The sequence below is a fragment of the Trachemys scripta genome, chromosome 14, assembly GCF_013100865.1.
Source record: "Trachemys scripta elegans isolate TJP31775 chromosome 14, CAS_Tse_1.0, whole genome shotgun sequence".
NCBI classification, from domain to species: Eukaryota; Metazoa; Chordata; order Testudines; family Emydidae; genus Trachemys; species Trachemys scripta.
The window spans coordinates 30,439,585-30,455,364 of record NC_048311.1 but is presented as its reverse complement, the minus strand read 5'-3'; the positions used below and the strand labels follow the sequence as shown (position 1 = coordinate 30,455,364).

Below are 15,780 nucleotides of genomic sequence, written 5' to 3'. Positions count from 1 at the left end.
ATCTGAAGAAGTGAGGTTCTTACCCACGAAAGCTTATGCTCCCAATACTTCTGTTAGTCTCAAAGGTGCCACAGGACCCTCTGTTGCTTTTTACAGATTCTGACTAACACGGTTACCCCTCTGATAGTCCTCACATTTATATAACAATTTTTATCCCCCCAAAAAACTAAACTACCAAACATGTATAGGAATTCACTTCAGTGCTGCTGAAGTGGAGCCATATTTGGGGTGGAATGCAGCAGTTTAGGACAGGAAGTGAAGAATACCAAATTTAGTTGAAACTGGAGGATCATTGAAGGAGGGAGAATAGAATGTAATTGACAAAGGTGGATTTTCCCCAAGGCTAAAATCTCTGTTTAATATGCAATATGTTCAATGGAATATTTAAAGGGGTTAGAAACGGTGGTGATAGACATTATAGTAATTTATGAAGGGAAGGCAAGTGTCGAATTGGGACAATTCTTACAGCATCAGATAGGTCTTCAGCTAAAAATCAAAGTGTTTCCGATTTTTGGTCATTTGGTTTTTTGACAAAAGCTCAACATTTTTTGCAGAAAGCAGAGACTTACCATGATATTTTTTTTTGTCTTATTGAAATCTCTATTCTCTGTCAAAACCCAGCCCTAATATTTTACCTGGAAATGGGATAACTGACAGCTAGCTGTATAGTAAGATATCAGCTTAGCATTTATCACAGGTTTCACAGTTTCTCAAATCACTTTTCTACAGTATTCAACAAAGCTGCCAAACAGGTATTTGTTTCAGACAGACTGAATAAGTAAATAAAAGATCCACCTGGAGCTAGATAAATGGCCATATTCTACTTTCAGTTGACTATGGAGTAACTCTCCATTGCGTTCAGTGGAGTAATTCTGGGTTTTCCCTGACATCTCAGAGAGCAGACTCTGACCTTCTGTTTAGTTACAAATGGATTACTTGCACTCTTAATTTTCCTTTTTGTTGAAGAAAAGTATTTTCTTTCTCTCTTTTTTAATAGAACTAAGACACTTCTTGAAAACCACTCTCAGCATTAATCTGGCAGTAAGGGAGCATACTGAAACCTACTTTTGGAGAATAAAATCTGACTAGAGTTTTCCTTCTTTTAAAAAAAAATGTTGCTGTGACATTTGTTAGAAATATTACTAGTAAATGGATCATGTGTTCCATCACTCGGGAGATGCAATTAGATTTTCTGCAGGTTTGTAAAACAAACTATGGTCTAAGTGTGTTGTCATGGAACCATTGGTCTGATTTCCAGTTAGATACCTCAACTTTTAATTAGGATTCTAGTACTTATTTTGGTGCAACTGTTTTTTTTCAAAATCACCTAAGGGATTTGGTTCTCAAATCCCCATTAAAGTTATTGGGAACTGGGCAGCCAAATGCTCTAAGTGGAGTTGAAATTCTTAGCCTACATGTTCTGTTAAACATTATGTGCAAAGAATAAGAAACATTTGCTTATTGGAGGAGATTTGAGCATCTCACAGTCATTAAAGGATTTTATCCTCCCAACACCTCTGTAAGGTGAGGAAGCATTATCTTCAGTTTATGTATGGGAAAGTGAGGCATAGAGTAGATTAAATTTTAGAATCATAGACTGTAGGGCTGGAAGGGACCTCGAGAGATCATCTAGTCCAGTCGCATCCACTGAGCCAGGACTAAGTATTAACTAGATCACCCCTGAGTAGGTGTTTGTCTAACCTGTTCTTAAAAACCTCCAGTGACAGATTCTACAGCCTCCATAAGTCATTTCATAGAATCCTAGAATCTCAGGGTTGGAAGGGACCTCAAGAGGTCATCTAGTCCAAACCCCTGCTCAAAGCAGGACCAATTCCCAGCTATGTTCCAGTGCTTAACTACCCTGACAGGAAGTTTTTCCAAATGTCCAACTTAAACCGTCATTCCTGCATGTTCCAGTTCCCACTTTGTTCCAGTGCTTAACTACCCTGACAGGAAGTTTTTCCAAATGTCCAACTTAAACCGTCGTTCCTGCATTTAAGCCCATTGCTTCTTGTCCTGTCCTCAGTGCATAAGGAGAATAATTTATTGCCCTCCTCTTTATAACAACATTTTACATATTTGAAGACTGTTATCATGGTCTGCCCCCATCCCAGTCTTCTCTTCTACAGACTAAACAAACCCAATTTTTTCAATCTTTCCTCCTAGGTCATGTTTTCTAGATCTTTCTCTAATTTGTCCACCTCTTTCCCAAAGTGTGGTGCCACAAACTGGACACAGTATTCTAGTGGAGGCCTTATCAGTACTTAATAAAGTGGAAGAATTATTTCTCATGTCTTGTTTACCTCACTCCTCCCAGTGCTAATACATCTGAGAATGATGTTCACTTTTTTTACAACAGTATTACACTGTTTACTCATATTTAGTTTGTGATCCGTTATCATTCCCAGATCCTTTTTCTACAGTGCTCCTTCCTAGCCAGTCATTTTCCATTTTGTATCTGTGCGATTGGTTATTCCTTCCTAAGTGGAGTACTTGGCATATATCGTTACTGAAATCCATCTATGTATTTCCGACCAGCTCTCAGTTTGTCATTTGCACAAGGTCTCACAGGATATCTGTGGCTAAGATGGAAATGGAGCCGAGGTCTCCAAAGTTTCAGTCCAATGCCCTGTCCAGCCTTCCTACCCTAAAATGGGATCTACTGGTCAAAACTCTAAGTAGAGGATAGGAGAAGGATGATGATGCTGTAGTTAGCGTAGCACTCAGGAGATCTCAGTTTAGTTCTCTGCTCTACTTCTTGTGTGACCTTAGGCAAGTCATTTAGGGTAAAGTTTTTAAAGATGCCTAAGTGACCAATGCCATTTTTAAAAAGTGACTTAGGCACTAAAGTCTCTGAAAATTGGACTTGTGTTCCTAGATCACTTAAGCCCTTTTGAAAATCTTACCCGTCATCTCTCTGTGCATCAGTTCCCATCTGCAGAATGGGGTAATAGCACTTTGCGGCTGCACGGGGGTTTTGTGACGATAAATGCACTAAAGATCATGAAGTAAGCAGATACAATGGTTACTGGGACTTGAAAAGCACCAAAGTAGATAGACAGATATCTGGCTCCAGCCGGTAGTACCAAGAGGACTGCTAAATATTACTATGAGTTTGTAATTGAGCATGGCCGGTAGCCCAGAGTCTTCCATATATTTCATGCAAGTCTTTTTTTTTCATTTCCCATTTGATTTATTATTTTGCTAACACTCCAATTCCTGTGGGTCTTTAATCTTTGCAGATGTCTTCAGTAAGGAAGGGACCCTCACTATGAAACTGGTCAATGTGCTCCAGATTGACACACTCTTTTCAGATATCGCTGAAACTTTCAACAAGCAGCACGGGGATCACTGGGCCATGAAGGAAGCCATCCAAAGGCTGAAAGAAGTCTCTGGCTGTGCTCCCACTAATAGTCTTGCAGCCTGCATAGAAAATATAAAGCAGGAGCACGGTAAGCAGACAAAGACTAAGAGTGAACTGAAGCCAATGGTAAAACAGTGAGTACCAAATCCTCAGACTGAACTAACAGTGCCCCCCTGCAAGTTGATGTGGGCACAGCATTGGCTGGGCTCTGTAGGGAATCTGTCTAGTCCTTGTGGCTACTAGGAAGGTCAGCAATGAAGAGGCTGCATTTTACAGGAGAGCAGCAGAGATTAACAAGTGTATTAATAAGGATTAGCCCTCCGAAGCTGTGTGTCAGACTATGGTTACCTTCGCTTTCTCCCAAACAACATGTTTCACACTATTCAGGAGGGCTATGTTTCTTGGGGGCTGGAGGGAACATAGGGAACTAATTTGCATAAAATAAGAACACTGCACCTAGTCTGATTCCATCCTTTCACAAGGTTTCAGATGACGTGTGTGTGTGTGTGTGTGTGTGTGTGTGTGTGTGACTGTTCCAGGATAGGAGTCACCCCACTTGTGGGTGGAGTTGCATTTACACTGCTTCTTGTTCCTGCTGTACTCATGAAGTCCAGGAGTGGGATTGAATCCAGGTCTCCCATGTGGCAGGGAAAACCTTAGACAACTGAACCAGCCCTGTTTCGAACTTCCCTGTTATTTAACAAAAGCATATGACTGATTTGCTAATTCTTATCAGACCACTTCCTGGTTTTCTGTCGCAATGTGCCATCAAGATGCTAAGAATTTTGGACACCCTTTTCCACCTGCCATGCTTCTAGCTTGGTTCTACATTGTAGAGGAATACAATTTTTTTCCCAGACAGGTTCAGTGACCTTACAAATCTGTCTCAAGTTCCCTCTCTTTAGATTTGGCTTTCTAGTGCAGTAACTCTTCACTTGGCAGTAAATCCAAACCTTCCTATGTAATGTTAACCTTCTGAGCGACTGCAGCAAAAAAAGAAAAAAAAAATCTAAACAAGGAGCTAAACAAATCCCATATGGAGCTAGAAGCACCATCTGTTTGTGAAGCCAATAATAAGAAGAACAATGATGCGTCTCATGGAAGATTAGACCAGATTTTCAATACAGTTTTTATAAAGACTCACCCAACACCTGATGGTTTGCATTGAAAGAATGGCAGGTAAAAGACAGAGGATTAAGGGTCAAATTTACTCAGGTTTAACTCCAATGACTTCCCTAGAGGGAATATCAATATGTTTGTACCAAGGATGAATTGGTCCACGTGTGTTTAAGCAAGTGGCATGGAGGAACTTGACTTACTACTGGGAGGGAAATGGTTCTATTGTACAAAACACACATACACACAAAACACAACCACAGATAAGGAAGTTGGAAAGAACCTAATTTTATGGCATTCCTTTCCCAGTCAGTCACTGTGAATAGCTCAGTGGTGCCAAGTTTAGGTTTCTAGTGACAAAAGTATTTAGACATCTTTCTTGGATCAAAACCAGAACCAGCTAAATCCCAAGATATACATTGTTTTGTCTTTTAGGTGCCTGCAATGTACAGGTGCACATGGAGGGCTATAGGTTTTCCCTCGTTGCAGAGGAAAAAGAAGTGCCTGAAAAATTGGAGCAGGCCCAACGGCAGGTGGGGGAGCTGAATCATGCCACGAAGTGTGTCCTTGCTACGGAAATGAAGCTCCAGGAAATGGTCCACTCTGTGCTTCAGCGTCAGAGTCAGCTGGAGGAGACTGTGAAAGCTGCAAACCCAGAGTACCTGGACCAAGTATGTCTAGAAGTTAATCTGAGAGAGAACTTCCAGAAAGTAAGCCTGGCCAAAGACCTCTCAAAGCAGTATGGAGAAGATGCCAGCAGGGTGCTGAAGGAAATGGCCCGGTTAGCTGGCCTGACCCTATAAAGGGGCTCCAGAAATAGGGATAGAATTGGAGTTTATGCCCTGCATTTATTACCTAAGGATTGTGTACATAACGATGAATTAGAGCCCACCCTGGTAGTGCAGTCATCATGTGGACAACAAATATGCACTCAGCAAATAGCTTATGGGTAGCCCTAGGTATTAAGTTTATTCTGTACACTCAAGGAACCCTAGCCAGGGCACAAGCATTTGTCCCCAGAGGGCCTTTGACTTCCATCTGGAAAATCACCGATGGACAGAAGGTACCTCCTCCCTTTAGTATAGCAATGTCAACACTTGAGTTCTAATGCAGGATTTCCACCCCTACTCTGTCTTTCTGGCTGGAGGCCACCCATAGATTCCACTTTGTGCAAGGTGAATTCCTGAGTAGCAGGTTAAGTCAGCTTTCCAGCTGCGTTGCCGCACCAGAGCAATGCAAAGCAACCAGAACTAGGCCAGAGAGTGTATGTGACTTGTCTAAGACAACCTGTCTGTCACAGTTTGTATTGGAATTCAGTAGAATCCCCACCCTTATTTTCTAGGTCAAACTAGGCTGCCTCTCAAATCTTAAACACAGCTAGTGTGCTAAAACCAGGTGTCCAGATTAAGGGCGGGGAGTACCCATTGAAGGTATAGAGATATACTCTACATTGCTTATTATTGCTACAGATAATCATCTGAATTTAAAGGCACATATCTCCTGTGCTACAAGTTCCTGCTTTTCCTCCTCACTCATCTCTTGAAATTCCCAAAGGTGCGCGTGCTTCCCACTTTCATTGAGACAGAACCTTGAGGCAGGCAACACGTTACTAAAATAGCACGGGTGTGTTGCAAGTTGGTATTAAAATGCATCAGCATAGCAGTACAGGGCCCCAGGACTGGGATAACAGGAGTTGTTACAGATGTGGATTAAACTGCATTGGAAAGGTTGGCAAGACTAGGATTTCAGGAGTGCTTCTCTTTAGGTGTGAGGTGTATTGACATAGATGTGTGGGGATTGAAGAGCATCAGGAAAACGGTGATGGGGGAGTAGGACTGGGACAGCATGGATTGGTATGCTGAAGGTCAGGTGTGAGGGGCATTGCCAGACTGAATCGATTAGCACTATAGTGGATTATTGATAGCACTATTCCATCACTTCTACAAGAGCACTACATGAACTCAAACAATGGAAATAGGACAACCTGCAAATATCGGGTGCTTGTCATGAGAGTAATGGGATCTTGGCTGAACCGTTCGCAGGGATGCTAGCCTTTGAAGTCCAACTGGATCACAGCTGCAGTACCTCACGCACACTCAGCTGAGCCTGAGGGGAAAGGAAGGTCAGAATAATTCCATAACACTTTAGACCAGGAGGCCTGTCATTAAAATGGGCCTCTCTGGAGAAAGGACTGTGTGACTGGGGGAGGGTGGGATGGTTTTGCAAATGCTGGACCTGGCCGGTGGTTGAAAAGCTCATTGAATTTGTCACATTTTTGAGAGATGATGGAGAAAATAGAAACCACAAGTGAAATCCTATCCAGCCTGCTAGAGCTCCACAAATAACTACAAAGGGAGCTCAATCTCTGGGTTTTTAGACTCTCGCTCCTGTACCCCATACTGTTGTTTTAAATGTTGTTCTCATTTGCCACTGCTCACTCCCAAAATACATCAGAGAGCCCAAGAGACTTATCTTGCCCTTAAACGTCCTCTCACCATCCCTCAGCTCATCACACACCTCACTGGGGCAGCGTACTGCAGGTTTCTTTGCTCTCTCGGCAGTGAGCCGCTCTCTGTAAATATCCACCAGACTCTGTCCTGCCAGAAATCCAAACTATTCAGACATTTCCTTTTGGAGTTTCAGGATGCCCGCTTGCTAGACGCCGGCTTGGCACAAACTCACCAAAACCCAGCAGAGAAATGCTGATCGCTATTATTATTTTCTTGAACCTCAATGCAAGCAAATGCTCCTGCATTCAGATCAGACTGGGCATATGTCTCCCCTTCCTTGCCTAACTCCCAAACTTTCTCTCTCTCTCTCTCTAGTTCTTTTCATTTTGTTGTTGAAGGAACTTGGGAAATAAGTATATTGCCACAGCTATTTCCTGCTGCTTTGCCGGTAACATCTTGAAAACTGCAATATATGCCTCTGATAGTCTCACAGGCATGCATTTTTCAAACAAATGGGCATTTGCAGTTGTCAATGGCTCTCAAAGCTCACCTTCTGTATTTACTTGCTTGGTGGGTTGAGTTCTCTGTGGCCTGTCACTGCCCCTCATGAAGGAAAATAACCCAGATGGTTTACCCCAACAAATCCTGCATTCCCTGATTATCATAGCTAGATAGCTGTGATCACACTATGTTGTCTGCTAGGACTGTGTTGCATTGTGTGTGGCTCTTCCTGATTAGGGAAGGGGTGGGTGAGTGTGTTAGTCAACAGGGGGAGAAAAACTGTCTTCTACATACTGTGTTTATGATCCTTTTAACAAAATATACATAATGTACACAAAATAAAGCGTTAGTTCAGCTAGTTTTTGTGAAATTTCCTCTGCGTTTGATGCTACATTTCAGATGCATTCTCCCATGCCAGACATTTTTAATAAGAGCTGGGTGACTGTGCACAGTGCATTTCATGAAACATATATGGGCTATATTAGTCTTATGTGTCCGGGAATTCTCATATAGGATTCTTTTGCTATTGTTACACTCAGACACACCACAAACCTCATAATGTCTGTGGTTATTTCAGTCCAATGCACTCAGACATGTCTAAGGCTATTTGGAAATGGACATTCTGGAACCCACCAGCATTCCTCCCCTGCCATCTTCATGAGAAGAGGGTTCTCCATCGTGATTCTTTGAATCTAACACATACAACAGGCCAAATTTGGACCGGGGGTAAACGTCTCTAATTTTTTTTTTTTTTTCTAAAAAATGTTGTTTCATCAAAACCAGAATGGTGTGGGAAAATGTGTCAATTTGTATTAAAGTTTTGAAGGGACAGTTTCTCGAGTCCAGAATGGATGAGGGAGGGAGAGAGAGAAAGAGGTAGAAAGAGATCAAAAGCCTGATTTTTTGGATCTGAGAACAGATGTTTTGACACAATTCCATTTTGCAAAAACCATCAGAAGATTTTATTTTTGTTCAAAAATATATTTTGAAACCTTAAAAGTTGTCGTGAAACAGAATTGTTGTTTTCTAGCCAGCTCTGGTAACTGCGGATACAAGCAGTCCCATTAAAGACAAATGAGTATGATTGCTTTTCATGAGTAAGTGTTTCTCAATGTGCGGAAGGGCTGTAAAATTTGGCCCATGACAGGAGTGGAGTTAAGTGTCCCTGCCCATTGGTCCTGAAGTATATTACATGAGAGAGCAAGAGAAAGGCTGGCCTAGCAGTTAGTGTGCTAGCCCGGGGCTGAGGAAACCTGGGTTCAATTCCCTGCTTTTCTATACACTGCCTGTGTGACCTTAGACAATTCAGTTAGCCTCTGTTTGCTAGCTGTAAAATGGAGATAACACTTCATAGCGGTTAGGGGAAGAGCAATATAATTGTAGATTTGTGAGGTGCTCAGATGCTGTGGTAATGGTAGCTATGCGAATGAGCAGCTTTTGGGATTGGAGAACCTCAGAAGATTAAAATCAGTTGCTCACATACCCAAAGGTAAACTCTTGGGTCTGCAAAATGAGGATGGAAACCTTCTGAGCTTCCCAGTACTCACTACTTCTGCTCAAGTTAGGAGTAGGGCATTCTTTCTCACAGTATTACAGTTCTTCTGTTTCTGCTCATGGCCCAAACCTGGGAGAACGAAGGCTGCTGCAAAAAAAAAAAAAAAAAAAAAAGATGGGGGTGGGAGTCTGATGAACCAGAGTTTTTCAGCTCTTGAAAAATAATTTGGCTTGGGATAAAGCTTGGAGTCAGAAGAGGGATTCAAATATCTCAATCCCTGCTGAATCCCTCCCATTTTCCTCCTTCACATCTGCAGTTACACACTCAGGGTTCCAGGGATTGCAAGGCTGACCTGAGTCTGAAGCAAAAATGTGAGGCCTCCATTGCTGCTCAGTCTTTCTAGGAAAAAGGGCATTGCACACAAATATTTGGATCCCTAATTGGCTTTATTAAAGAAGCTGGCCATCTGGAGCCCGCTCGGTCTAATTAGTCATCAACAGGGTGGTGTTTCTGTCATAAGAAATCCTCCATTCTTACCCTGTCTTCGTACACAGGCGTTTCCAGGCTCTCTCCTCTGCTTTCATACCGTGGAGAGTGGATGCGCTCCCATTTAATAGTCATCCGCCCTGGAGCTCACAGGCCAGTAACTTGTTACTTGGCAGGGCCGCTTGTAAATTGCAACAGGCTGGAAAGGTTGCAGCTAAATATGGTCAAGGAGCCAGAAGCATGTGACTTACCCCACCCTCATGTGTAAGTCACTCAGATGTAAGGTTTCCAAACTTCATTACCCTGCAAAAAAGCTAGTGATGGGGAAAGCAGGTCAGGGGAATAAGCGGGGTGAGAAGCAAGGGGAGGAAAAACCTGGACAACAAATGAAGAAGGGTTCCGTGCATTGTAGCTGTTTTGCATGAAAGTTCTGGGTTTTTAGTTATTCGCTTTACTTTCCAAAACAGTTTCTCTCTGGTCACCATTTCCTCCTCACACTAGCGCTGCTGTTTAGCAGAAGTGGAATTAAGTGGATTGAATGAAATCTTTGATTTTCATGCCTTTCTGGTATTAGGACAGTGAGTCTATGACTTCCTGCCTCCTGTCCTCCTTACGTTCCTCTTGGCTCCTACGGTTTCTACATAGGTGGAATAACCACGTGTAGCCGTTCCAGTGCCTTTATCACAGGCTGTGCTTCATCTTCAGCCCAAGAGGGCTCACACTGGGTTTGCCTCTCGTAAACTAAAAGATACATAAACCAAAACAAGAACAAACAACAAAAAGTGCTTGATTCAAAATAAATGCTAGGAAAACTTTGAAGGAATGTGGTTGGGGGGTGAGAGGCTGCAGCAAATGAATCCTGTTTCTTCCATCAGCGGTGGAGTCAAGTGTAGGAATCAGTGGTGAATGGACTTGTATAGGTGTAGAGGTTTCTCTGAAACTTTCTAAGGATATCTTCTTATGTGTGGTCCTTCCACAATTTCTTGCTCTCACCTCCTCTGGAACACTCCATCTTCCCACCTCTTCCTCCCATAGAAGCCCTCCCGGCTTCTTGATGATCTGGCGGCATAGACTACATCCAGATTCCTTAACCCACTCCTGCCCAGAATACATGACTTCCCAATCTGTAAACAGAAAGGTTTCTAGCACACAGTGTAGGTACAATCAGTCAACGGAGCAGGCTCTAGTGTATACTACAATAAATGTTTTGAGGTGAGCCCAAGAACCAAAGTTCTAATCTGAACCCAAACTTGTTCTGTAAAACAATTGCTTGTCAAACTCTGGGGTTTGGTTTGATTAAAGACCGGAGATCTGCCTCAAAGTTCCAAATCCAAATCCAAATTCAGTTGCTGTGTTGGTTCAGACACATCTCAAGTTTTATGATTAATCTTCCTTTATTTTGAAGGGGGGAAAAGCAACTAGTTTCTCCCTGCCAACGAGGAACTTCAGAGTTCTAGACACAATATTAAAAATATTATTCTGGCTTGGGGGAACGGAGTTTGTATCAGTTTATGAGTCATTATTAATTATTATTACTTCGCACCACCTCTAACATATAGGAAAAGGCCCATAAAGGCAAGACAGCAAAGGAACTTTTCGATTTCCTACCCATCTGCATTAAAAATCCCCATCATTTTTGAGTAATAATAAAACAAAGAGCACTGAGGAGCAGCAACAGCAGAAGGCTAATGTAAAGTGATATATTTCAGGCCCAGGGAGTATGGTGTAACTTACTCTTGCCTCTGCAGCTTGTTTATTGTGTTTGTCTGGTTGCCCTGGGAACCAGCTCACGCCGTTTCACTCATTTTATAATGTTCCTGTAAATGTTAGGTAGGGTCGGGATTTATTATACACTGTCAACACCTAAAATGGAACGCGCCGCTTAGCATCGTTTATTTGGCGAGACGCCTCTCCTCACTCCTAAAAAAAAAAAAAAGTCTTTCTTATACAGATATATACGTGCATGTGTATCTCTGTAAAAATAAATAAACCCTGTCAGTTTTCCAGCAGAGCCTTCGTCCAGGGAGAATTGATGTCGGGTGGTATAAAGCTTGTGTCAAAGGAACGTCTGAGCTAGACGGCAGCCGTGACCTGCTATTGGGTGGGATCTCTGACTCACATTATTTGCAAGAGGTGAATGTTTAGGGGACAGAGGGAAACATGTTTACCAGCAGTGTTTACCCTCCCTCAAAAAAGCAGCACGACCCCATCACGGCTGTCGCAATAGGCCTCTGTTGATTCAGGAGATGAGTCATCAGAATTATTAGGGCTGGAACGGGCTGGTTTCCTTTCCTTCATCTGTCCCCCGGCATGACTGGGCAGATTTGATTGCAGGCTAGCGGCTAGTGAGATGAAAATGGGCTTTTGGGGTTGTTGGTTTTGGGTGGTACCAGCCAAGCTGACATATTCCATTTAACTAAGGAGGCCGTTAACCCTTTGAGTGCTAAAGATGAGTGCAGTAGACATCTATACTCCTTACCGAGGTACTGGCGGTGAGCGTACATGTCAGTAATCCACACCACTTCTCCTTCTCCCCCAAACTGGAGCCTCACCTTCAGCCCAGCTCCTGCTTCTTCCCTCCCAATGCCCACAGAACAAGTCCTCACATCTCTCTGTCTCCTGCATTGAGTACCAGACCATCCTCTCAGAGACCGATTGAAAGCTTCATGGCTCCCCACCAGCCTTCCCACACAATGCCAAGTACTAGCTCTATATCAGCTCCTTCTTGCCATTAGCTCCTGATGCAACTTGCCTTTCCACTACAGAGGGGTTGGGACGTGGCAGCCTGTGAAGGTTGGTCATGCTGGGAGCACAGGCCAAGGAAGGAGGAGGATCTATAGTGGGGTGAGAGTCAGGAAAGGTGGACTTGCTTCTCTCTACAATCCCAAGATGGCTTTGCCTTTCAGTGACCAGAAGCCTGCTTCTGCTTCTTGGCACAGTGCTCCCACCAATGGCCAGCTTCAAACCTTAAGAAACTAGCCCATGCCCAAAGCACTAAACCCCCCGGGGATCAGCCATTGCCTTAAGAATTAAGGCAGAACAGATATAGAATCCCAAACAGGTTTAGAAATAATAAAGGAAAAGGCGATACACTAGGCAAAACTAATGGTGACAGAGTACAGCCCTCAGAGAGGAAAATCACATCGGGGCATGTGGGCATCCACTTGAATGCTCAGTTGCACACAGTATAAGCTTTCCTTTCATTAGTGTCCGGGAAGCTGGGTTGACCAATAAACATCGGACTGAGGAGTGAACTCAGTTGCTTTTTGTGTGATGCTGAGTCACTTAACTAGTCCGTGCCTCACTTTGCCCATCTGTAAAGCAAAGCCGTGTGAGGCTTCATTCATTCATATTTGCAAAGAGACTTAAGATTTTTGATTAAAGACTCTACACCAGTAAGTGCAAAGTATGTGGGTTTTGTGTGAGTATCTGTATTTGTACAGATAGGTAGATCAATTAATTTTTTTGTTTGTTTAAAGTAAATCAGGGATTAATAAGTGCCCCCCTCCTTCTCTTTTTTTCCTGATGCACATTTTGTAAGGAAAGTGTACCGTGTGTTGCATTCACAAATATGGAGAGCATTTTTTCTTAATTTTGGGTTGAAATTAATGTAGTTGATTTGTGTATATGTGTGTGTGTGTGTGTTCATCACAATAGCAACTCCTCTAGTTATAGCTGCAGCACGCACCCCATATATCACATTTATGAAACGTTTGTCCTCAAATGTTGGATCAACACAAGAAAATGTGTATTTTCTCTTTTATTAACATAGAAGTTTATTGTTACAGGGAAAATACATGGCAAAGCTCCCCGTTTAATCAGTCTAACATGCAGCACATGTGACAGCAACAGTGGCAGGACTGTGTCAGTGAAATCACAGCTGCTCCTTTTAATTACCTCCTAATTTGCTCTCTGGTGCTGGCTAATTGGAACAATTTGCCTGCAGAAACCTGTGAGGTCTCAGATGCTAATTGATTTTGTCTTGTTTAATCAGCCCCCGCAAGAAACAGACCCTGTTTCACCCACTGTTTCTTACACTGAGTGCTGGCATTGTGTGATACAGTGGAAAGAAAATACACACACGCACACGCGCGCACACAGAGCCATCCACTGTCCAAAATCAGATTACATCTCAAAGCCAACTCCCTGTATTGAAAGGTGAGACGCCGCAATTTATTAGGACAGCCCTAGAAAAAGACCTCAAATGACTCTGCAAACTGTTTGTGTATATATACCAAATATAAAAAGGCAATACCTTCAGCTCATTGCAGGTCAACAGTGCTCAGAGATGTGGGCTTGTGAGCCTTTTTCTTCCTTGTGCTTGGTGGCCAGATACGTTTCAATGGAAAAATAAGTCATACCTCACAAGCATAGCAAAAAGAGAAGAAATCATAAAACAGGCTATTTAATTTTCTTTTAAAAAACTATTCAGGTTCTCAATGCTATGATTTAAGGAAGCTCTGTTATTCTATTTCCAGAGAATTTATTATTATTATTTGGTATGGGGAAAGAATGGAAGAGGCAGCTCACAAAATGCTGATGTATCTAATAATTTCACTATTTGGCGATGGAGACTCTCTTTAGTGTCTCATATCAAGCTATGAAATATTTTAACATTATTTTAAAACCATCTGACTGCTGGTAAAAATCAGTGGCCAGTGTCACCAGCCTATTAAGTCTGCTTTGCACTGATCCCTTGGTACCGAGCAGACTTAAAATCTGTCTCAATCATCTACTTCAGGATATTTCGGAGAACACCAGTCCGCACCTTTTGTGGTGCAGGGCTGGTGGAGCTGCATCAAAATAGCTTGTGACTCAGCCGTGCTGCATCAAACCAGTGTTCCATGTAGCCTAATATTCTTTCTATGGCAGAGGATGAAGCACTGGGAGCTTCAGAAGAAGATGCAAGAAACTCTGTATAGAACAATTATGGAATGCGCTATCCATAAGGGAAGTTTCTTCCTGACACTCTAATCTCTAAGAGAGAAATTTTCAAAGATGCAGAGACAGCTGAGAAACCTCTTTCGTGCATGGACCATCGTTTTATGTTTGTACAGTGCTACCCCTATCCAAATTGTACTACAACTAGTAAAGATCAGTTAAGTGCACAGCTCTCTTTGAATGTTAATGAGTGTTGGGTGTCTAACTTTCCTCTGTGCCTTTACATATCTCCCACGATGTATATATTTTTTAAAGTTTACCTATTTAATGAATCCTTGGTTACTTCTCTTTGTGTTTCCTTTCTTCCCACTCGCATAGACTGAGAGTGTTCCTGTGAAATTACTGATGTTTCTGAGGTTCTTACCATTGCTATAGGTGAGTTATTGTAACAAGAACAGGTGTCACCCATCTTTGGTTAAAGCTTAGTTGGGCTATTGACCTAACAGCAAAAAAAGAGCATTAGAAAGACGTGGTATGCTGTGGCTCTTTCAAGGGGACTTTCCCTGCTATTGCCAGTGGGACATTAGGAAATGAAAGCACCTTTGAAATTGGGGCAGGTGAGAAAGAGCTAAAAGTAATTCCCTTACAACATTCTGAGCACAAACCCTACAAAATGGGAGCTCAGCTAAATCTGAACTGGTGTTTGTTTACCATAAACTCATCCCATGTGCTATTTCCAACTATTGCTTTTTTTTTTTTTTTTTTTTGCACTGTTGGTCAATGGAACTGATCACCATGCATGTTTTCAGCATCAAGTCCAAAGACTAATCCCACTGATTCAATTGTAAATTTCCATTTCCCATTATCAACATAAAAAAAAGGAAGCAGATTCTAAGTCTATAAAGATTTATAGTTCCATTGTAAGATATTTATCATTTTAAATACAGCCTTGTTGCTGACAACTACTGAACTGCCAGGGATAGACTGGTAAAGTACTTAACAAAGAAAGAGACATTACATAAAACAATATCTCCAAATATGTTTAAAGAACCTTTAAAGAACTTTGAAATATATTTCTCAAACGCCTACGTATATTTCAAGTGGATTGGTTTTTGTTGTTGTTGTTTCTTCTCCTTACCTATAATTCCTAATTACCAAGGCTTTTGTATAAAGAGATGTCTTCCCCTTTTTAAACAACCAGCTTTCTCATCCTATGCTGACATCACAATATATGGTTTGTGACATCACCAGGTGTCACGGGTGTCACTACTATGTAACAGTGGCAGGATTTTTGTGGCATCACTATTGAAGGTGCTTTTTGAAAACCATTATAAAACACAAGTCAGTAGATTTAAATTGCTATATAAGAGTTTACTGGAGTTCTCACAACAGTCTAAGACTTGAGGACATTGAGAATTGTGCTCCAGTACGAAGCAAAATTCGAAAACACCGCCCTAAAGTTGTGTGAAATTATTCTGGCAACAAGA

The 15,780-nt window shown here is 42.1% G+C and overlaps 1 protein-coding gene across 1 annotated transcript in view; it reads left to right on the top strand.

The window, feature by feature from the left end:
* The window catches only part of LOC117887822, an 11,511-nt gene extending 3,127 nt beyond the window's left edge, over positions 1 to 8,384 (top strand). Inside the window, exons 3-4 of the mRNA XM_034790563.1 lie at positions 3,243 to 3,452; positions 4,916 to 8,384. Of these exons, the coding sequence (XP_034646454.1) occupies positions 3,243 to 3,452; positions 4,916 to 5,283 (578 nt within the window). The 3' untranslated portion in view covers positions 5,284 to 8,384. The remainder of the gene's footprint in view (positions 1 to 3,242; positions 3,453 to 4,915) is intronic.
* The last annotated feature ends 7,396 nt before the right edge of the window (positions 8,385 to 15,780 follow it).